The sequence below is a fragment of the Arvicola amphibius genome, chromosome 4 (assembly GCF_903992535.2).
Source record: "Arvicola amphibius chromosome 4, mArvAmp1.2, whole genome shotgun sequence".
NCBI classification, from domain to species: domain Eukaryota; kingdom Metazoa; phylum Chordata; class Mammalia; order Rodentia; family Cricetidae; genus Arvicola; species Arvicola amphibius.
Genome location: NC_052050.1, coordinates 2,123,380 through 2,146,202, shown reverse-complemented (window position 1 = coordinate 2,146,202; position 22,823 = coordinate 2,123,380). Strand labels below are relative to the sequence as shown.

General features: G+C 47.6%; 1 protein-coding gene across 1 annotated transcript in view; it reads left to right on the top strand.

Annotated features, from left to right (window-relative positions):
- Positions 1-22,823, top strand: part of Rptor (regulatory associated protein of MTOR complex 1) — a 294,241-nt gene that overhangs the window by 137,613 nt on the left and 133,805 nt on the right. Inside the window, 2 exon segments of the mRNA XM_038328288.2 lie at positions 578-724; positions 16,043-16,218. Of these exon segments, the coding sequence (XP_038184216.1) occupies positions 578-724; positions 16,043-16,218 (323 nt within the window).

Sequence of the window (22,823 nt, the reverse complement as noted above, 5' to 3'; positions counted from 1 at the left end):
AACAATTCCCCTCAGTCGCTTCGTGTCGGTGTGTCACTGTGTGTGATCAGCGTAAACACTGAACAGAGCAGACTCGCCCGAGTCCTCTGGAGTTAAAGGGCAGTGAGGAAAGCCTGTGTACCCGAGTCAGAGACCACAGGAAAGAGACCTCAGAGTCGTGCAGATGCCGTGGCTGGGGGATGGGAGGAAGGGCTTCCAGAGTAGGTGTGAGTTCCCATTCACTGCCTCAGGGCAGGAGCTGTTGAATCCAGAGTATAAAGGCTGCTGGCGTGAGCACGAACAGCTCCTGCCCTGTGGTATTGCTGGAGTAAGATGTCACAGCTGTGGAAGTGAAACTTGGTGTGTGCTTTTCTCTCGATAGATAGATAGATAGGTATAGGTAGGTAGGTAGGTAGGTAGGTAGGTAGATAGATAGATAGATAGATAGATAGATAGATAGATAGATAGATAGATAGATAGAGGAGTGGCTGCTCACAACCAGACACTGTGCCCTGCTTCCTCCGGTGTCAGGTTGCTAGTCAGCAGTCGGGGCTCTTGAAATGTCCGCATAACCATGTGACCTGTGCTTGTTTTCCAGAACTACACGCAGTACATCCCTCTGTCCATATATGACCTGCAGACGTGGATGGGTAGCCCATCCATCTTTGTCTACGACTGCTCCAATGCTGGCCTCATCGTGAAGTCCTTCAAGCAGTTTGCACTACAGCGGGAGCAAGAGCTGGAGGTGAGGTAATCAGAGGCCAGCACTGTGAGTGCATGTGTGCATGCGTGTACGTGCATGTGTGTGCGTGCGGGGGTGGGGTGCGGGCATGTTTGAGCCTGTGTGGATTAGGTGCTGTAAGGAAGCTGGGAAGCTGGTCTCTTTCTGTGTGACAGAAGGCTCATTGTGTCGAGGCTGAGGTGGGACATTGAGTGAGAGCTGGGGAGGTGCTTCTTATGCCCGACGTATGTGTCATTTCCATCTGAATGTTAAGGGTGATATTAATAGGGTGGATCTGTATGTCAGTGGTTTTCCTCTAAGCCAGTGCTGAAAAACGGGCTCGTTTCTTCCATTCTAGTCTTTGCTTCCGCAGGTGTCCTTGGCTGTTGTTCCATTTCCCCCTTTAAGGTTTATGTCTTTTAACCCAAGCAACTAAATGGTAAAACCAAAGCAGCCGCTAGGTAGGTCCGTCTGCTAGGTAGGTCCGTCTGCTAGGTAGGTCCGTCTGCTAGGTAGGTCCGTCTGCTAGGTAGGTCCGTTGCTGGGGATTGGAGTCTGGGAGCTGCTTGGGTAATGAAGTGATGTTTTGCCTGGTTGTTTTAATTAATATTTGATGGTTAAATTAAACAGTGAGTTCTAAAGAGAAATTGAAGAGGCAGTTTCAATTAAGAGGCCGCCATCCAGTGGGCTGCACAGAAGTACTAGTGAAAGGCTCTGGTCTCTGGGGGCTCATGAGTTCTGATTGGTTGCAGCACAGGAAGTTCTCAATCCAAGAACAAAAAAATCGCCTTCAGTATGTTTCCTCGAGCCTTTTTGGACCTATTCAGTTTCAGCATGTTTGTTATGTTTTTCTCATTTCGTCAGAGGAGAGTACTGAGGGAGTCAGCAACAGAATTTGAAATTCTGTTTAGTAGAACTTAAGGTTAACATATCTACTGCTTAATATTTTATATGTGTGAATTTAGCCCTGTGTAGAAGTGACTGATAAAATAACGCCCTTTCCCCTTCAAAGTGTAACCAAGTGCCACAGCATTGCTCCCAGGCCTCTTAAGAGGAGGGAACAACTGGGGTTTGTTAGCCGCCATCACCAGCTCACGACAGCAGTGAATACCCCAGTGCCAAGAAGCACTTTGTGTCTGCAGATTCCAAGTAAAAATATGTATTCTGTTTTAATTTATAATGTCAACAAAGGTGTACCAAAGATTCCTGCCTGACTACCAAATAGTCTGCCTGTTCCTGAGCTGTAAGAAGCGGTCAGCCCATCCGGCTAGTTAATGAAACCGCAGTGGTCAGGAACCTGGCCTCTTCCAGCAGAGGCACGATTGCAGCTCGAGCATCCTACGAAAGCCTGCTTTCCAGCACCGTGGTGCTGCTCTGTCAGGACCACGTGTGTGCTTTCCAGTGCTGTGGAGCTGCTCTGTCAGGACCACGTGTGTGCTTTCCAGTGCTGTGGAGCTGCTCTGTCAGGACCACGTGTGTGCTTTCCAGCGCCGTGGAGCTGCTGTCAGGACCACATGTGTACTTTCCAGCGCCGTGGAGCTGTTCTGTTAGGACTATGTGTGTTCTCTGTATGTTGCCAAGGATTAATCAGCCACAAACACTGTTCACTTCGTTACGTGCAGCACAGTGACTTACATCATTTTTTAGAAGTTTTTTTTTTAAAAAAAGAAACCAGTTTGAGTGGACTCATTCATCATGAAGGAGATCAAACGGAAGGAACAGTGGTACATGGAATGAGGTGCCGTGTTAAGCCATGTGTTTAATAATTAGCTCAGCTTTTATCTTCATTCTCTTTATAATTGCAGTGTAGCCTGAGCTTGCGTTTCTCTTTCACACTTAATATTGTTGGCCATTGTTCAGTCTCTTGCATAAACAGCGGAAATTAGAATATTAGAATTTTATAAAATTGGCTCCCAGCTAATATCTTGGTGCTGGTTAGTCATTTCACTCTCACACAGAGAAACAATTCTATGTAAATTGTTAGGTTATCGTCTTGGTGTGTTCTCTTCTGACCTGGGTGTGGTGGCACATGCCTGTAATCCCAGCACTGCACTGGGGAGGTGCAGACCAGAACCTCAGACCCGTCTATGCTATGTGGGACCTGTTTTCAGTAACTAAAGACCTAATCCAGCAGGCTTCCCGTCTCTGTGCTGGCCATTTTCTTTGTAAATTTGCAATATTTGTTGATACTTTTCGTTGTGAAATATGTGAACTGATAGAAATTGTTCAGTAATTGGTTTGTGCCTGTTTTTGGAATGAAGTATTTTGCTGCTGTTCTGGTTTTCACTTGGATGGGAATGACAATCTCCCTGTCCTTGTGGCAGCCAAGATCCAATTGGGGAAAATGTCTGGAGTGTGTGGGGAGGGCAGAAAAGCGTAAAAATGATTAACTATAACCCAAAAAGTAGCTGGGTGGACCAGAAGCCCCCAAATAATAAATGTAAACACACACATGAGTGACATAAATTTTAAGGGTTGATTATCTGCTTTCGTTTTCTGGTGGTGTAGTGCTTGCTCTGGGACCCTGGGGTTTGGTTGCTGTGTACTTGTCTCTCTCAGAGGAATTCTGGAGGTAAAGGAGAAGGCAGCTTCATAACAGCAAGCATGAGTTACTGCAGCAGACTGATGCTTCATCAGAGCCAGGAAATGGGTATCTGCCACTCAAGAGCCTTTCTTATTTTCTTAGTATATCATGTGGTTTTGTAATTTGAAAAATTAAAGAAAGCCTTCAAGTCTCTCTGCTTTCACTGTTCTTTAAAATAAGTGCTTTAATTTTGACTAAAATAATTATGTCTCCTTTAAAAGTTAAAAAATTACATTTGTGATGACTAAAGTAGCCCTTGGTTCTCCCTTCCCAGGCAGGGGCACTGCCGGCCTTTTTACAGCCTGGGTTGTTGGTGCACGAGCTTCCTGCTCTTACACAGTCCAGAAGCACAGCTGTCATTGAGGGCTTGGCTTCTCCTTAAGGATTAGAGGATCTGCAGGCCCAACAGTACAAACCTGTGATTCCAGCAACTCAGGAGGCCAAAGCAGGGGTGTTGCAAGTTCAAGACCTGCCTGGACTACATGGTGGGTTCAGAGCCAGCCAGGGGACAAATGGGCGAGTGAGGTGGCTCAGTGGGTAAAGATGCTTACCACCGAGCCCGGCAGCGTGTGTTTTGATCTCCAAACCCCACATGGTTGCAAGAAGTGAATTAGGAACCAGATGGAGGCCTGATAGTGGAGAGTCTGGTAGTCATAATTAACGTTTATTTTTGTCTGATTGTGCATTCGAAAGAGAAACCTCTCAGCTGACGGGTCCTTGTTGCCAGCTTCTTCTGCCTCTGTCTCTCTCTGATGCTCAGTTGTAGTGCCATATTTAACTTCTCTGTGGTTTGTGACCTTGGCTATATTTTTAATATACAGTTTTATTAATTCTTTAGGAATTTTATGTAATATCTTTTGATCATATTCACCACACCGCTCCTCCCTGACCTCCCCTCAGACCCGTCCATCACTTACTTCCCTGACTCCCTGCTCTTTTTAAATAGCCCACTGAGTCTCGTTTGTCTTGCCCCAATACAAAGACGGTGTGAGGCCATCTTTGTCAATCAGCTGGGGCCATACTCTTAAAGAAAATTAACTCTCCCAGTCCCAGAAGCCGTTAACTGTCGGTAGCTCCTCAGTTAGGGGTAAGAGCTTGTCTCACACTCACACACACCTGCTCCATTCTGTCTTGTTGAGTGGTTTGGTCTTGTGTAGGTTGTGTGCAGGCAACCACAGCTGTTGTGAGTTCATCGGTGCAGTGGCCCTGTCATGTCCAGAGGACACTGTCTCTTTCAAGTCCTCCCTGGCCTCTGGCTTTAACAGTCTTTCCACCTCCTTGTAGGCAGAGGCTGCTCACACGTTTCCTGTCCACTCAGACCCAAATAATCACACAGAAACTATACTAATTACAACACTGCTTGGCCTATTAGCTCAGGCTTATTAACTAACTCTTGCATCTTAAATTATCCCATTTCTAGTAATCTGTGTATTGGCATGAGGCTGTGGATTACAGGTAAGGATCTAATGACTATCTCCTTCGGTGGCTACATGGCATCTCTTTGACTCTGCCCACGCTCGCTATATATCTCTGTTCGGATTTCCCCACCTGGCTTTATCCTTCTAAGCCATTGGCCAAAACAGCTTTATTCATTATCCAATAAAAGCAGCACATACTCAGAAGGACTTCCCACATCACCTCCTCTTCCTCTGTGGTCTCTGAGTGAAGTTAGTGATGTAGTTGTCCCTTTTATGGCCAAGCACTCACTTCACTGATAACTTGCTTGTGTGTGTGTGTGTTTTGTTTTGAGACAGAGTTTCTCTTTGTAGTCCTGACTGTCCTGGAACTCTGTAGACCAGGCTGGCCTCAAACTCAATAGAGATCTGTCTACTCTGCCTCCCGAGTGCTGGGATTAAGGGCGTGCACCACCACTGCCTAGCTGACACTTAACTTTTTGCACTTTGATTACTTGTGCATCCCTGTTACTATTCACAGCACAAAGAAACTTCTCTGATGAGGTCTGAGAGCTGCACTTATCTATGGGTGCAGTTACAAATTTAGAAGCCAGTTTGATGCTTCTAACGCTATGTCCGTTAGTAGATTAATAGTAATAGCCTTGCTGCATTAATGTTGTTGTTAGCAGGTCTATTCGAGTCTCAACAGCTGTGGTCAGTACCTTCCATGTTTAAGGCTCTGAGCTCCTTTTTCCTTTGCCTCTCGTCTCCCCAGCTGTGATTTCTGTCACCCGTGATTTTTCTTATATTTATCTTTTGTTCCCAGCTGTAGTCAAGTCTTGTGCTTGGTGTGTGGAAATTCTGAAAGATGGCAGACATTGCCAAGTATGGGGCTAGAGAGATCGCTTCTTCCCCTTGTATTAGAGGCTGGTACTTCCAGGCTCCAGGTTCCCTTGGCACTAGTGTTCCTCACCTGCTCCTGCTGATGGCTGTCTGCAGCTCCAGACACCGTGTTCTGGACTCACCTCTTTCTTCTTGTTACTCGGCTGTGTTCTGCTAGTGCAGCCCAGGCACCAAGCCCGGAGGATGGATGACAGCAGTCTTCCTCGGCCCAGAACATTTGCATTTTGAAAGCTGTAAGCAGTGAGAGCTCACGATTGGATCCTAGACAGATTACAGTTTATCTTTTTCACTAATAAGATCTCTAAGGCGAATGATGACTCCTAGAGTAGGGCTGCGGGAACCAGCCTCTTCCTCTGCTGATGTTTTACCCTCCTGACTGCTCACCACAGCTCCAGGCTGCTCTTTGTCTCCAGGAGGAGGGAAGGGATAATGGTCGTGCTGCCTCCTCCTGCCTCTTTCATTAAAAAGTGAATGTATGCTTTTCTCTGGAACCGTGCCAAGGACTGGACAGATAAGGTGTTATCTCACAGGAATGGCAGCCACATTGCACGCACCATTCATTGCTCCTCCACTGTAACCCAGGCTACCGGCTATCTTTACCCTAACTCCCTCTCCTAACCTCAGCGGAGAAGTTCCTGAAAATTGGATCACATGGTAGCTGTGCCTGGAATCCAGCAGGACTCTTGCCGTCATCCAGACAGAACTCAGGGAAGGAGTGTGTTCCTTCCTGATGTGCACCCCTTGGTCTGTAAGCTAGAGCAGCCTCAGTGCTGTGGTCTGCGTGTTATTTGCCATAGCTATAGCTGTGGTAGCTGCAGCTCTCACTGCTGAGACCATGGTGTGGCTGGTCTGATATCCATGCAGCAGTTCCTTTTTTGTTTTGGTAGGTGATTGAAATGTAGGGGGCAGCTATGGTTTGGATTGCAGAGATACCACACGCAGCTTTGTTCCAGGAGGCCTGGCACATGGACAGCCCTGAGTAGACTTGTTCAGAGTTGAGGATGAAGAGAAGCACTGTCTTGTTGGAGGAGGAGCCTTGTCTGAGTTCGGCCCCAGTTCTGGGGCTTTTCTCCTCCACTGTTAACACAGTGCAAGGCTTTTTCCTGTGTGCTGTGCTCTCATCTGACCGTGTTGTGGGGAGCACAACTCCCACCCTTGGACACACAGCAATAGCCACGTTTGTCTCTTCCCTCACAGATATGAGAAAGTAAGATCACCACAATCTAATAGAGAATGATCAAAATGGATCAAAGGAGAAAAATTATCCTGCAGCATCACTGGGTGTGGATGACCTCTCTTCTTTGCTTTCCACTTGGACATCCTAGATGTGAAAAGAAGTGTTTGTTCTCATATGTTGGTCACTGTAATTAGGAATTCTGACAAAAATATTCAATGTCATAATCAAGGTTTTCTCAGGTATATATCCTACAGACTGAGAAGTTCCTACTTTAAAACTGAAGACCCCTTTGCTAAAGCTGTGGATGAGGCTGCAGTGTGGCCAGTGTGGAGCCTGGGACACAGGCAGTTGGCATGTCCATAGTTAATGTGATGGTTTCCATGCCACCTGAGAGTTCTTTTTCTTTTTCACATGGGTTAGCCCAGGTTGCCCTCTTACCCGTGGCGATCTGACTGCCTCAGTTCCCTGATTGCTGGCATGATAGGTGGTAGTCACTTTGAATGCCATAGATTCGTCCTTAGGATACCTGTTAAAAATGAGTTTCCTGTTGGCTCTGTCCTCTGGGCAAGCGGCGTGTGACAGTCATGGCTTCAGCAAAGGGTTTGGTGGTTTGGGGTTGTGGGTTCGGTACTGTGGGCACACAAGCCATGCCTGTCTCTGTCCCGCAGGTCAGCTTTTCGTGTCCTCCATCTTTTTTCCTGCTACCGTGGCATATCGTTCGTGGGCAGCAGGGAAAACGAGCCAGCACCTGTTATGTGCTGTCTTTATTTTTTTTAATTTATAAATGTTATAGTTTGTGGATTTTTAACAAGATACCGAGTATGTTTCTAAGTTATCTGTCTCCCCCAGGATAATTTTTCTCCTTTGGTCCATTTTGATCATTCTCTATTAGATTGTGGTGATCTTACTTTCTCATATCTGTGAGGGAAGAGACAAACGTGGCTATTGCTGTGTGTCCAAGGGTGGGAGTTGCTCCCTAGAGACCTCGTCTGTATCCCTCAGACGAGTGGACTCCTGTTTGACACTCAGCTACTGCACAGAGGCACAGTGCAGGACCCTTGGCTCTTAGAGATTCTCAGGAGAGGACTCCTGAGGGCGAGGAGCAGAGAGCAGTGTTGTCCAGCACAGCACCTGTGGTTTGCCCTCGGCTGAAAAGTGCTGGCTAATCAAGAAAATATCGCTCAAGTGGCTGTGTGGTTTGTCCAGGTGCTGAGCAGGGCTGTTGGTGGCATCAGTCCAGGTGGCCATGTTTAGAAGGGATGGTGCTTGAACTCAATAATAACAGCAGAAGGAGGTCATGTGTACCTCACATTCTTGAAGTAAGACCAGTTTGCTTATGAATTGGATGTACGATATAAGGAATAAAAAGAATTAAAGGTGAGAGCTGGGGGGATTTCTCGGTGAGAGAGTGCTTCCAGTATCGTCCAGCAGGGTGTGAAGGTGAGCTTTTTGGGCAAGTTAGAAGGACACAATCTTTCTCTGAGCTCATACACCATGGTGTTGGAGTTTTAATAGGGATGTAAGTGTGCGAGCAAGAGTTCTGCTTTGGTTTCTGGAGTTCACAGTATTGGGGACTCCCCTGGCTCTATAAAGTGCAGGAAAGTCCCTGAGTCTCCATAGCCAAAGCCACCGAGTGTGTGAAGCTGGAAGAGCGAGGCCATGACCCATGAAGTTCTGTGCAGTGTCAGCCCGAAAATGTGAGAGGGCTTGGGAGTGGCAAGAAAACCAATATTTGAAAGTCAGGTGGGAAAATATATTTCCTGGAAATAGGGATGATCTGCTGATTGGTGGCTTGCTGTGGAGGCCCTGGGAGAAAGGGCTGATGGGAGATCTTCCACCCTATTCTTGGGCACTAAGAGCTTAGCAAGGGCATTTCAGTACAAGCAGCGGGAGTGGGAGATTTGGAGCCAGGCCTGTGAATGTTCAGGGAGCAGAGGAAAACAGGGAAGCATCGGGTGATGTAGGCTAAGGAGAGTGGGCTCTTTTTCTTTGCTGGTTTTTTTTTTGTCTCCTTGTTGTGAGAAGTGCGGTGGGCTGTGTCCCACCGCCCAGCTAGCTTAACCCCCCCCCCCCCAAATAACCACACAGAAATCTGTATTAATTAAATCACTGCCTGTTATTGGCTAACTCTTAAATCTTGGTTAACCCATATCTGTTAATGTGTATCGCCGCTTGACTGTGGCTTACCGGCATGAGTCTAGCCAGCGTCTGTCTCAGGAAGGAGACTCATGGCGTCTGCCATACTTCCCTTCTTCCCAGCATTCTGTTCTGTCTACTCCGCCCACCTAAGGGCTGCCCTATCAAAAGGCCAAGGCAGTTTTCTTTACTCAGCCAATGAAAGCAACACATAGAAAGAAGACCCTCCCATACCATCTCTTTATTTTTGTTACTTAGATTTTTAAAAATTTGTTTTTTTTTTGTTTGTTTTTTTTTTTGTTTTTGTTTTTCGAGACAGGGTTTCCCTGTAGTTCCTAGAGCCTGTCCTGGAGCTAGCTCTTGTAGACCAGGCTGGCCTAGAACTCAGAGATCCGCCTGCCTCTGCCTCCCAAGTGCTGGGATTAAAGGCGTGCGCCACCACCGCCCGGCTAAAAATTTGTTTTAAGTGTGCATCCTTGGAGCATATGTTTGTGTTGATGGAATAACCCAGCAGCAAGGAGATGTTGTTTGTGAGGGTGGTCCTCAAGTTGGTTTGAGAGGGAACATCTGCCCGAACATGGGGAGAGAGTACAGACAGTGGTCACTGGAAAGGGAGAGGCGTCACCTGCCACTGGAGGAAGGTAAAAAGAGCCCAGACCACCATAGAGGGAAGGGATGTACACACATGCACATTTAAGCACGGATGTGGTACACCCATAATGCACTTTCGCACACACATGTGCAGACACTTTCTGTGGTGCTGCATGCAGCACTGCCGCCCGAGTCCATGCTTGTCATAGCAGGTGGAGAGAGAGTGAGCGCTCATCAGGGCTGGCTGGTGAGACTGTCCTTTGAGGACTGAGGAGAGCACCGACCTTCAGCTCTTCAGCTGCCACTGTGTCCCCCACTCACTGAGCTCCTATCACTCTCTGAAGGAAGCCAGGACGCTGACGAGTCAGCTCATACTGATAACTCAGAAGGGCTGCAGGTGATGATGGACTGCTAGCAAGCATCCAAATCTTTACTAGATATTCAGCTCAGAGGCTACGCCGGAGGCTCTGCTGCTGCACAAGGTATACAGCACCTTGCCAAAGAGAGATGGCCTCTGCCACCAGCTGACAGGGATGGGAGAGCCACACGGGTTAATCCAGGATACACAGGAACATACAGTGCTCAGAGGTGACTGTGGGCTCATTCAGATGATCAGAAGACAGATGAAGAAGCTGTGAGTTCCAAGAAAGACCATGGCAGAAAAATAATCACTACCCTAAACTTGGAGTGCAGAAGTTGCCTATGTGAGGAGAATCCAGGACTCCTAGACAGCACGAGACCTAGAATACGTCATCAAAACATTGCAGATCACCATGCCATTGCGTTCAGAGGGCCAGTCCATCTTCTGGAGCCTGCTCTGTGCTGCGGCCTCCAGGAGCTCTATGGAGGAGACATTTGTGATTGTGCATGCTATGCTGGACCTCACACAGAAGAGACCCTCTACTACTCAGTGCCTCTGTGCAGTGAGATAAGGCTGGGCACCTCCCTCCTCAGGATCACGACGCTGGGCCTGGCCTCCAGCAGCTGGTCAGCTCAGGATGGAGGGGTGTTAAGTCGCCCCTCGGTGTCTATCTTCATATGCACTTGGCTGTAGGGCCTTGCTCATTTCCTTCTCTTTAGTTGTTGATTCAATCCCTGCATGATTGGGAGTGGAATTTGCTTATCATTTCTAATTAACGTGTTCATTGAGTTGTAGAATGATTTCAGAGCATTTAGAAGCCGAAACTGCCAGCAACTAAGTGGCTTTAAAATAATGGACGGTTCATTGGGGGTAAACTCAGAATAATTGTGGGAAACTGTTGCAGAACAAGGCTCTAGGAGCCCTTGAAGGACATCGCTGCGTTGTTATCCTGCAGAAGTTGCTCTTCTGCTCCCTTGGCCAAAATTTTACAGTTCCTGGTGGATTCAAACCACTTGGTTAAGTTGTTATTGACGACTGGATGCACATATTGCTGTGACTTGTGTACGGAAATTCTACTTCTGCTCTCTTTGATACAGTGTGTCACCTGTTAGACATGAACACTAACGAGGCTGGGCAAGTAGAGTAGCTCCACTCAGCTCCCTCTGAGCTGCAGGCTGTCCAGAGTGATGCAGTGCCAAATAGAGAATCAAGGCTGTGTTTAGGTAGAACTAGTCAGAGAGGCACCTCTTGGGACTCTGGGACTCACCGGTGTCTCATCTTATTGTAAAGTTGTCACTCCGTGTGTGGGAAAGGGCAAAACCACTCTACTTCAATGATTATTTTAACAACAAGAAATGCGGGTGCTGCCCTAAAGGTTGATGTCTGGGAGGCTCCTGGCCTTGCTCTGGAGCTGGAGCAGTGCCTGCTTTGGAGCTGGTTGACTGAATTCATCCTAAGATTGTTCTGGAGCATTTGCCTCCTGGTTGTCCAGGAGAAACCCCCAGCAGTGCTGCTCCCATAGTCCTTCAGGAGCTCTGGTGCTGTCTAGATCATTCGCACCATGCCTGGCTGCCCAGCAATGAGCCTTCAATGCATGCTGCCTTCTGAAGGATTATTTCCATTGAAGGACCAATATCTTAGATAAAAATTAAAGCTAAGATAATGTATGGGAAGAAACTCACATGTTTAAACAGATTTTTATTCCTATATTAGCAAATCTGAAAGGATTAGTCATTGATTAAATCCTTTGTCTTAAATTTTGAATGCCTCTTAGAAAAATGCCACTGAGTCTAGTTATCCCCGAGGCAGAACTGTCGTGTGGGTTCAGTTCAGCTCACAGGTGCTGGGTTGACAGAATGCATCTGAGGCTCGCTTCCTGTCTTCTAAATGTGGTTCACCTGTGCCCGAGCCTAGGCCTTTCCTTGATCATAGACCAGCTTCCCACAAGGGCTTTTGTAGCACAAATGATAAAAACCTACAGACAGATACTGGGGTTCAAACTGGATATCAGAAAAGCAAAACAGCCAAACCGCTAGAGAGTTCTTACCTCTACCAAGGCTCAGACAAACAAAGGGGGATCCTGTCCTCAGTGTGACTGCAGACTGCAGTGATCGCCATACCTCAGACTGCAGACTGCAGTGATCACCATACCTCAGACTGCAGACTGAGCTCCTGTCTCCTCCCATCTACATTCCTATCTAGTGCTGGATTAGAGGCGCGCACCACCCTGCCTGGCCTGTGTGGCTGTCTAGTGTGGCTGCTGGGATTAGAGGTGTGCACCACCCTGCCTGGCCTGTGTGGCTGTCTAGTGTGGCTGCTGGGATTAGAGGTGTGCACCACACTGCCTGGCCTGTGTGGCTGTCTAGTGTGGCTGCTGGGATTAGAGGTGTGTACCACACTGCCTGGCCTGTGTGGCTGTCTAGTGTGGCTGCTGGGATTAAAGGTGCGCACCACACTGCCTGACCTGTGTGGCTGTCTAGTGTGGCTGCTGGGATTAGAGGTGTGTACCACCACTGCCTGGCCTGTGTGGCTGTCTAGTGTGGCTGCTGGGATTAAATGTGTGTACCACCACTGCCTGGCCTGTGTGGCTGTCTAGTGTGGCTGCTGGGATTAGAGGTGTGTACCACCACTGCCTGGCCTGTGTGGCTGTCTAGTGTGGCTGCTGGGATTAAATGTGTGTACCACCACTGCCTGGCCTGTGTGGCTGTCTAGTGTGGCTGCTGGGATTAGAGGTGTGTACCACCACTGCCTGGCCTGTGTGGCTGTCTAGTGTGGCTGCTGGGATTAAATGTGTGTACCACCACTGCCTGGCCTGTGTGGCTGTCTAGTGTAGCTAGCTTTGCACTCTGATCTTCAGGCATGCTTTATTTATTAAAACACAAATAAAATATCACTGTAGTCTTTCTTTTTTTTTTTTTTTTTAAGGAAAAGTGAGAAGTAACTTTAGACTGCGGGTCACTGGCCATTCCTTCCTGGAGTGGTTCTCATTTTCATCATCTGTTGCATCTGTCGGCTGCCCTTGTGTGCCCCGGCTGTTGGTATTTAGCAGTGCTTACTAAAACAATACCAGTCTGCCAGCAGCTCCAGACAGACATCCCTAAGGCTTTGATCCACACTGCAGGACTCGGCCCTTGCCTCTGCCACCATCCTGGATCCTACCCAGGTGCAGAGGTCATCTTCTCTGCTTGCTCCTGGTCCCTTTCTGCCAGGCTGGGCATTGAGAGCACTTCGAGCTCCACCTGCTCCCAAGTGCCCATCCATGAGATCTGTCCAGACCATCGCCCTGTAGAGCAGGGCGGATGTGACAGACCCGGAAAACAGTTTCTTGTGCAGCGCTATGACTTTACCGTCTATTTTAGCTTATACAGCCAGAATCCAGAACCCTGTTTACACATGGCCTTGCCTTCCTTCTCTCTGTCGTAAGGAAACCTTGGTAATACTATTCAATGGATCCTGAACTGTACATTTAGTTCCCATGTGGCTGGGATAGAGCTCAGCCATAGAGTGCTTGCCTAGCATTTGTAATACCCTGGGCTTGATCCCCAGTGATGCAAAATATAAAGTATTTAAGGTGGCATATTTTATATTTTATAGAATTTTTCACTTACCTAGAAACTGATGTTTTTATTAAATGACTTATATTATTTTGCAGTTGTGTATACAAGTGTCTGAATTTTGGCTTTGGGCTCAATGTTTCTATAGTGCAGAGGCTTATTGGTAAAATATGCTTTTGATACTCATCACTGGAGGAATTGAAGATGCCACCGATGATGTTACGGATGATGAGATGTTAACTTTGTATGTCCAGGAGCTAGCACAGTTGTGTGGATCTTATGTAAAAGGCGCAGAGCCTGCTGCTTGGAACCCTGGCATCAGATGCCTCAGCCAGACTCAAGAGTCTAGAGCAGTGCTCACAGGGGTCACGTGTTAGATATTTACATTGCGATTCGTAGCAGGAACAAAAATACAGTTGTGAAGTAGCAATGAAATAATTTTATGGTGGGGGGAGGGTCACCACAGCATGAGAAACTGGATTAAAGGGCGTCGGCATTAGGACGGTTGAGAACCACTTGTCTGAAAGAAGCCATGGGCCAAGAAAAGTCCTAAAACCGGATCCAAGCAGCCACATCAGTATATAGTTCAGGCTGACCTTAAACTCAAAGTTGGTGAACTTTAATGCCCAAAAGAACCTACTTCCTGGTGCAGAACCTACTCCTGCCTCACTCAGCCTCTTGAGTGCTAAGGTTACAGTCAGATGTTCCCTAATTGCTGGCATTGTTTACAAATGGAGACAACTTAGCTCCCAAGAGCAGAGGCTAAGTGGATGAGCAGGTGCATGAAGAGCGCCGAGAAGTCGGAGAGCTGCACCAAGAGCCGCGCTGCTGGAGGGTCCTCAGTGAGGAGGGAGGGCGGCTGTGAGGCCTAGAATGGCACTTCTCTGGCGCATCCTGCCCTCCTCAGTGCCCGTTGGGATTGCCTATGTGGCCCTGTCTTTATGAAAAGCAATGGTGTCTTGTCTCATAGGATTTATATACAAACTATGGAGCTGATTAAGTAACAACCTAGAAGCTCAGGAGGCTGAATGACCTTTGTTCTCAAATGACCTTATTAAAACAAAAAAATCTGCACCAGGGAGTAGGTTCTTTTGGGCATTAAAGTTCACCAACTTTGAGTCAGAACTGTTTTGCTAGATCCTCAACCAAGATGGGCTGGGTTAATTGGGACTCCGTAGTAGATAGCTTTTCATTATGGCAAAGTCAGCCCACAGAGTGCTGACGCAAGCTTCTGGGCCTGTGTAGTCCGTGTTGTCTGAGTTCCCTGTTATCTCAGGTACCTGTGTGTCATGCAGGCCCACTAATGAGAATTCGGATGCCAGTAGCCTGCCTTCCCTTCTGCTCCGTGGTCTCTCTCCCTTGAGCTGCCTTTGCAGCGTGACGAATAGCTTTGGGGCCCACACTCCCGGGGCTCCAGGGATTTCTCTTCCTCTGAGCAGCTATCATCGTCTGCATCACACTCTTGCTTGAGGCAAGCCATCGCTCACAGCTGCTCTGCTCCGCTAGCTGGGCGCTGTGGGAAGCGGCGTTGCTCTGAACTCATGTTCCGCGCGACAGTGTCGTCAGGAGCAGTCAGAGCTCCGTGCACATGCAATCCCCATGTCACATTTACAGGCCTTACTGGCCAAACGTGGGAACTAGGAATCTCATTATTTCTGGAAATGACAGCAGAGCCTGACAGATCAGATGCTGTCACACGAATGTACCATGTGAAGAGGAGGCAGGAGCCACAGTGCACACGAGATGTAGCTGCATCTCGTGTGTCCTGACTCCTGCTGCTTTGGTGGCACAGCAAGGCACAGAGTTCTCTGTGGCAGTGTGAGTAGGTCGTATAGCAGCCAGTCCTGTCACTTGCCAATGTTTGAACACACTAAATTATTGATTAAGAGGTTTTCACTTTGTCAACTGAACATGGAGCCTCATCTCTGTGTGTAACCCTAGCATTCAGGAGGATAAAGCAGGAAGAGTTAGGATTAGTCTGGGATACAGAGCAAGATGCCACCTCATACAAGTAAAGGTGAACACTTTATTGACTTGGTTTTAGGTCAGAAAAGAGATATGTACATTATTGAACTGTGCAGCTATTTATTTATTTTTAAATTTTTATTTAATTTTTTATTAGTTATTTATTTAATTTTTTTGAGTCTTCCGTCTCAGCTTCCATGCAGCATGACTTTGGTCCAGGCCTTTCACCTCACCAAACGTCACTGAGGGAAATACCGAACATGTCACACCTTCTCTGTCTTAAAGGGGCCATGCTTAAATCTATCCAAACCTTTTATCTCCTTTATAAAATAAGTACCCATTTGTTTGTAGAACATAGAGAACTCGGGTGTACATAGAAAACCATCACTCTAACCTGCCTTACTGTGCACACACTCTGCATCCTTCCTTCCGCCTCTGTACTCCTGGTCATCTTCTGTGCCATTAAACCCTCCAGAGTAATATCATGATGAATTAGGGACTGAACGTTCAACCTAAACAGGTCAGCATGAAAGATTGGCCAGTGAACACTGACATCATCCAGGGGTGTGGAGGGTTTGTCAAGGTTCCACTTGGTGCTGTGTTTTCCTTTTTTTGATGCCCAGTGTTCTTTCCAGGAATGTCAGCTAAAACCATTGTCTTTCTGTGTCCTCCTGTAGGTAGCTGCTATTAACCCAAACCATCCACTTGCCCAGATGCCCTTGCCTCCGTCAATGAAAAACTGCATCCAGCTGGCAGCCTGCGAGGCGCATGAACTCCTGCCCATGATCCCTGACCTCCCAGCTGACCTGTTCACATCCTGCCTCACCACTCCAATCAAGATTGCTCTGCGCTGGTAAGTGGCCTACAGTTTGGGTTCCCATCCCAGGGACCCAAGGCGTTATCCTGGTCACAGCCATGTACTGTGTTTTGATATCTCAGCACCTGGGTGTTTGCCTGGATGTAGTCTGAAGGCGGATGGAGCCCTTTGCCTTGGGTCTGGTCACGTGCAGTTTGCTGCTTTGTGGTGTCCAAGAGCACCCTGTGCACATCTGTATTTAAAGAGCATTGTTTAGTTCTCAGTCGTGTGACTATCACAAAGATGGCTCAGATCCGCAGGGCCTCCTAGCTCCTTCCTCCCAGTGAAGCCGCTGACTTTGTGGAGCAAGGCGCTAGCAATGCAGTGTGAAGATGTGCAGCACGGCCAGTTGTGCTCCTCTCCCCAGCCCGACACCGCCCAGCGTGCTGCGTAAGGAAGGCGTGAGTGCTTGGCCATCGCTTGTACTCGGACACTGCAGTGGCGCTTTGTGTTGTTTCTCGAGGACGATGCCCAGAATCTGTAGGAGTTGTAGTTTCAATAGTAGTCGGCCATCTGTCCTCTGAGCAATCTTCTGAAGTTGCGCAGCTTTGCTAGAGGGCAGACTTCCGTGTCCCCATTAAGTGCTGTGACCTTGTTCAGGCTCTGTGTTGTCTGAATGAGAACGCCCACTGTAGCTCATATGCTTGCTTACTTCATTCACAGCTGGTGGAACCGTGTGGGAAGGAGTGGAAGGTGTGGTCTTGTTAGAGGAGGTGTGTCACTGGTGCTAAGTTGTGGGATTTCTCTCTGTATGCTATGATTTCCACTAATGAATAAAGAAACTGCTTTGGACCTATAGGAGGGCAGAACTTAGCTAGGCAGGAAAGGCTAGGCTGTATGCTGGGAGAAAGAGGGTGGAGTTAGAGGGTCGTCATGAAGCCACTGCCTCTGGAGAGAGCTGCACTGAAACTTTGCTGGTAGGCCACGACCTCATGGTGATGCACAGATTAATAGAAATGGGTTAAGTTTTAATATGTAAGAATTAACCAATAAGAAGCTAGAGCTAGTGGGCCAAACACTGTGCGCTGGGAACCAACAAGTGGCCTCCTTACTACAGGGTTCTTAGGTTTCGAAAGCCCAGCACATTCTCAGTTAGCTCTCTTTGCAATGCAGTTGTGAATATGTATGTGAGATCTTAGCTACTGCTCCAGTGCCATGCTTGCCTGCTTCTGCCGTGCTCTCTCTCAGGATGGTCATGGATTCTGGAACCTGAGCCCCAGTTTTCTTTAATAGGTTGCCTTGGTCATGGTGCTTCAGTCATAGCAACTGAGAATTAACTAAAAGTGTGTGTGTGTGCGTGTGCGTGTGTGTGCGCGCGAGAGTGTGTGCGCGCACGCGTGTGTGCGTGTGTGCGTGTGCGCGTGTGTGCGCGTGCGTGTGTGTGTGTGCACACGCCATGTGACATGACTGCTGAGACTGAACTCGGGTCTCCTGGAAGAGCAGTGTGTGTTCTCTTCCACTGAGCGAGCCATCTCTCCAGCCCTTTCTTTGAAAAAAGAAAAAAAAGTAATCCTTGCATGCCAGAGACTGAGAAGCAACAGGATTGCTGAGGTTGAGGCCAGCTTATGTCTATATCCTATTTCAAAAAAATCAAAGAAAAACAAAAGTACAACATAGCCCAGTTCTGTTCGACTGACCTTGCAAGATTATACTTAACCTTTGACCTTGGTCCTGAAGAGTGTGACCTGCAGTCTTCTTGCAAAGAATTAGCTTCACCGTGTGCAAACCAGCTCTCTTCTGGTCCTACATAGATTCCCTCTGGCTTTTGAGTGACCTTGCGCTACCTAAACTCTACAGTTTTTTTCACATGCCCACTCAGAGAATGTTTCTCTGACACTCAGCCATACCCTTAGCACCCCAGTCTCCACTTGCATTCAGTAAGGATGAAAATAGCACATTCTTATGATGAGAGCAAAGCGTTATGGAAGGTCTGACTTTGGTATAAGGAAAATAAATAAATTGCACAGAGTGGCCTGGATCACTGACTCCCCCAGTCAGTCTGAACTGCAGGTGCCATAGGGGTGCAGTAAAGCTGAGGGAGTCTAGAGCTGGAGACGGGGTGGAGAAAAGGCAGAGAGAGTGAAGGTGGTCTTCAGGGCGGAGCCAAGGGCAGGCGGACAGACGTGTGCCTCGGTTCATGGAGCTGCCTTGCTGTGTGGCTCAGAAGAGAAGGCAAGTGTGAGGGTGTGAATTACTCAGAAGACAGGAGAGCATGGAGGTGAACTGCCATCGTAGCATGGCTCTGGGAGTAGGAGAAAAGGGAAAGGCAAGAAGAAAGAAAGACGTGGGCTGTGAAGATCCCTGCCAAAGAAACCAGATGTATCTAATCATGCTAGAGGTGAGCAGCTCTGAGGCGTGCAGCTGAGTGTGTAGAAGGATGCAGGAGGGAGCAAACAAACAACAAAGAGTGGCCCCTGGAAAACGTACTCAGACGACAGAGTGAGCTCTGAGACAAGAGCGAGCATGAGTGGCACTCGGTCTTTATGGGACCAAGTCATGAGGGGGCAGCTAAGCCACAAGACTCGACAAAGACTGGAAGTCAAAGGACTGAGAAGACAGACAGCAGCTAGCAGAGTCCAGAGTCACTGAAGGGAGCAAGACAAAATACTTCACTGTGGAAAAGGAGCAAGGAAGCATGAGGGTACTATCGTCTTAACAGTGGGACCATGACACTTAAAGCGAGACCTAAGCCAGGAGCAAGTTCAGAACACTCCAAATAGATAGAAAATTGCGGCAAAAAAGAGGATTTTAGTAATTGGGTTAGTCACTCAGATCTGTAGCTGCACATACAACTGTCTGCCCAACAAAGAGTATACATTATTCTCAAGCATGGATGGGCCATTCATAAAACCATCTCTTAGACTGTGAAAGAAACATCAGTAAGCCCAGAGGCTCTCCATCATGTTTTCTTTGCTCTGACCACACAGTATAATTGGAACTCAATAATGAAAGGAAGAGACACACCCTGTGGTGATGGTTCTCATTCCATATCTGAAACCCTAGTTTTAAAAGTTAATGCCAAAAAAATACCTAGAAAGAGAAGGTTTTGGGTTAAAGAAGAAATACCTTCTGGTTTATTTTTAGTTTATTATTGTTGATGTTGAGACGGAACATCTCTGTGCCTTGGTCTAACCTGGAACTTGCTATCCTGCTTTAGCATCCTGCATGCTGAGGTTACAGCAATGTGCCATCAGGCATGCAGCTTGAAAACACTCCCACGGTAATCAGCACTTCAGTGAAAGCAAGCGAGTGCTGAGCTGCAGCTCGAGCCTTAGTCCAGGGTGAAGACTGAAAAGGAAAGGGGCCAGGGGAGGGCAGTGAGTTCGTCACCACTCAGGACGAGCGCCAGTCCTCGCACAAAGATGCTGTGATGGCACAGCCAGACGGGGACTACGAGGTGGGGTGCGCCTACCCCAGGGATGGCAGATTTATTCGCAGTGTGAGGACGCATAGGAAGGACGAAGTGCAGATTGCACAAGTGGTTCATCTCGGGAAAGCAAGGGGTGTAGCATAATGAAGGTCAATCATAACTGCTATGAATACACATGACACAGCTGGACCACCCCTGGCAGACCTCGTCAGCATACCGCAAAGATCAGGGAACACTGCTGCTGGCTTTGGACTTGGTTTTAAGGCAGGCTGAACATTGTCTCTGAACCCTGAACTGGGGGAGGCTCACCATTACTTCCCGTTCAGCACTACACTGGGAGGACAAACACTGCAGGAAGGCTTGGGTGGGGGTAGTCACACATGTTGCCAAAAAAGGAATTAGAGTGGTATTTACAGGCAGCACAGTTATACATGTGGGAAGACAGTGGGAGCCCTGGAGCTAACAGTCTACCATAGCAGGGCCCCAGGACCTGGGAGAATAACTTCCCAATCAGTTGGAGTCAGAGATACATTTGTATATTCTACTTTTTTTCTAACCACTACCTGGTTTCCATTAACATTCTAAAGTACCCGGGAGTACATATAACAAAATGCATGAAGAGCTAAGCTCACAAAGCTAAAACATCACAGAGATCACTGATGGGGCGAAAAGTGATGCAGTAAAGGTGGAGACCCAGCTTTGTGCATTTGTGTTTGTGTGAGACAGGTCCACACTTTTTGGCTTAGGCTGGCCTGAAGTTAGTGGCCATCCTCCTGCTTCAGCCTCCCACATCCAGCCAAGATTTGGTAATTTTAAAGGTTAGTTCTTTTCAACTTTAACTATATAGGCTGAGTCCTGTCCCAGTCCAGATCTTGGCTTTAAAACTTATGGAAGCACAGAAGGTATAGTCAGGACAGTTTGGGAAAGAAAGGCTTGGTTCTTTAGCACTCAGTGTAAAGCTACCATTACGTGACTGTGATGCCCACATACATACTGAACAAAGATGTCTAGATAATTTGATGTGGAAGGACTGATTTCAAGAAATGTTGATGTAAGTTGCATATAGAGGAAAAACAATCAAAGAAAGAAGCTTGCACCCTTAGTTATACGTTGCAGAAAAATTGACACTGCTTTTACTCTGTATGCGAGAAAGAACTAGAAAGCTAGATGCCATGGGGTTTTGTGACCTCTCAAATGTGACACCAGCAGCACCCCATCCTTTAAGATTGAAATCATTGGTTCCAGCTGCTGCCGACAGACGCCCTCCAAGAGCAGTTACGCCACCACAGTTGTAAGGATTACGTTGTGTTTATATTATTTTAAACTCAGGAAGACTAGCTGTTAACCAGATGAAACCAAGGCAAAGCAGAACCAGAGTTACTGGGTCCTACACACTCGCATAACGCTGTCTACAGGTGGTGTGGGGGCATGCGGGGCAATGGGGTATCCTCTGTGGAGACTGTGGGGACCACAGAAGTATAGTAGTCCCTGCTGCAAACTGCAGTCTTCAGCTAGTGTATTTATTGTGTGCAAATTGTCCCTCATTAAAGTTGATTTCAGTATTTTTAAATGCAAAATGTTGAATGAAAAAAATAGCAAATCGTATTAAATGATTTATAGCACAGTGCTTTTTAATAAATTAAACACAGATACCGTAGAGTAGCAGCCATTTAGGCACATACATATACCTGAGTGAAAGCACAGAGGGATACATGTTGGAGATGTGGAGGGGCACAGGAGAGCGCTCTCTGATTTGAGACTTTTCAGCATCCAGAAGCAGGGATTGGTACAGGTGAGCTGTCAGGGTCTGGGGGTGTAGGGGAGCAAGGTACAAACAGAGGAGGTGGCCTGGACTGTGAACATTTTTCGTGGGCACCCACACATGTGAAATAGTATGCAGATCAATGACAGCATTTTTAAAGACACGCTTTCCATTTCCATTCAGAGCTGTCACAAGGCCCAACGTAGTCCACATTAGTGGAACCAAATAGTGGTGGCTGTGATACCATTGCCTAAATTAGCCACTGCACTGACCCAATTTTAGGCACCTAGGTTCTTTGCAAAACATGCTCTTTCCCCACAAAGATATGTAGTAAGTGGATGTTTCTATCTACAGAACAGTTTTGATTTCTGGCTCCTGATTTGAAGCTTGTCTGTCTTGTAATTTTCTGCTGGCTCACACTCCTCCCTGTGTTAATCTCACATGGAGCACATTATCAGGAGTGCTCTCAGTGGGCAGTTTATTGCATCTGGAGTCTTTGTCAGGGCCGTCTGCACCAGCACCTGGGGTTGTATGAAGATGGCTGAGGGGCAGCTTGTGAACAGAACACACTCTCAGCATAGTGTGTTCAGAAGAGAATTAAGGTTGCATGCAGTTTAGCTCACAACAGGGCTCTCACATACTGCCATAGTGATGTGCTTCTGGAAATCTGCTCCCTCCCTGCCTCCCCACCTTCCTTACTAGCATCAGACAATGGTAGAAGAGCAACTTACTGTCTGCAGTTAGGATACCAGCCATCATCACCTTGTTTCAAATTAGTTCTGGTGCTTGTTGGAAATTGTGCCTGCAAAGCATCCAGATGATCCCGTATTTATAGAGCAATTGCTTCTGGGCTGCTTACTTGCCAATTTGTGTCTTCAGACTGCACTTGCAGGCATTGTGTGATTTATGTGCACTAGTGTGCCTGGGCCGACAACTCTGGTCAGCGATGTTGCCATGTTTCATTAAAGCTGACGCGTCCGTACAGCGGTGTATTTAATGACGGACACTCACGAGCTCTGTCAGTGAATGGTGGTGCTTTTGGGTGGTGGGCTGCAGAAGCAGTCTCATTTCCTCTCACCTACGTTGTGATGAGGTGCCTCTCCTCTCCGATGACATCTTTGGCATGCAGGGCTGTGCTGCCGTGTAGGACCTGTGCAGATGGTAGCACAGCCCTGCACTATTGTTTACAGTGTTCGAATGAGTCCTGAGGACAATTAGCCCGTTTTCCTGGCTTCTTACTATTCATGCTATGCTGTCTATTTTCACGACACAGGACGGGCTTCCGTAGGCTTCAGAAGTCACTTCCATCACCATGTGGCTGGGTTGCCACAGCGGGCACTGGCTCTTGCTTTTTGTTAACCTTTGTCTCCATTGTTGGCAGTGTTGCAGTTAGCAGTGAGTGCGCAGATGAGGGTTTATGGTCCGCGTGGCTTTCTGCTGAGAACAGGGACCTAAAGGGAGAGCGACACG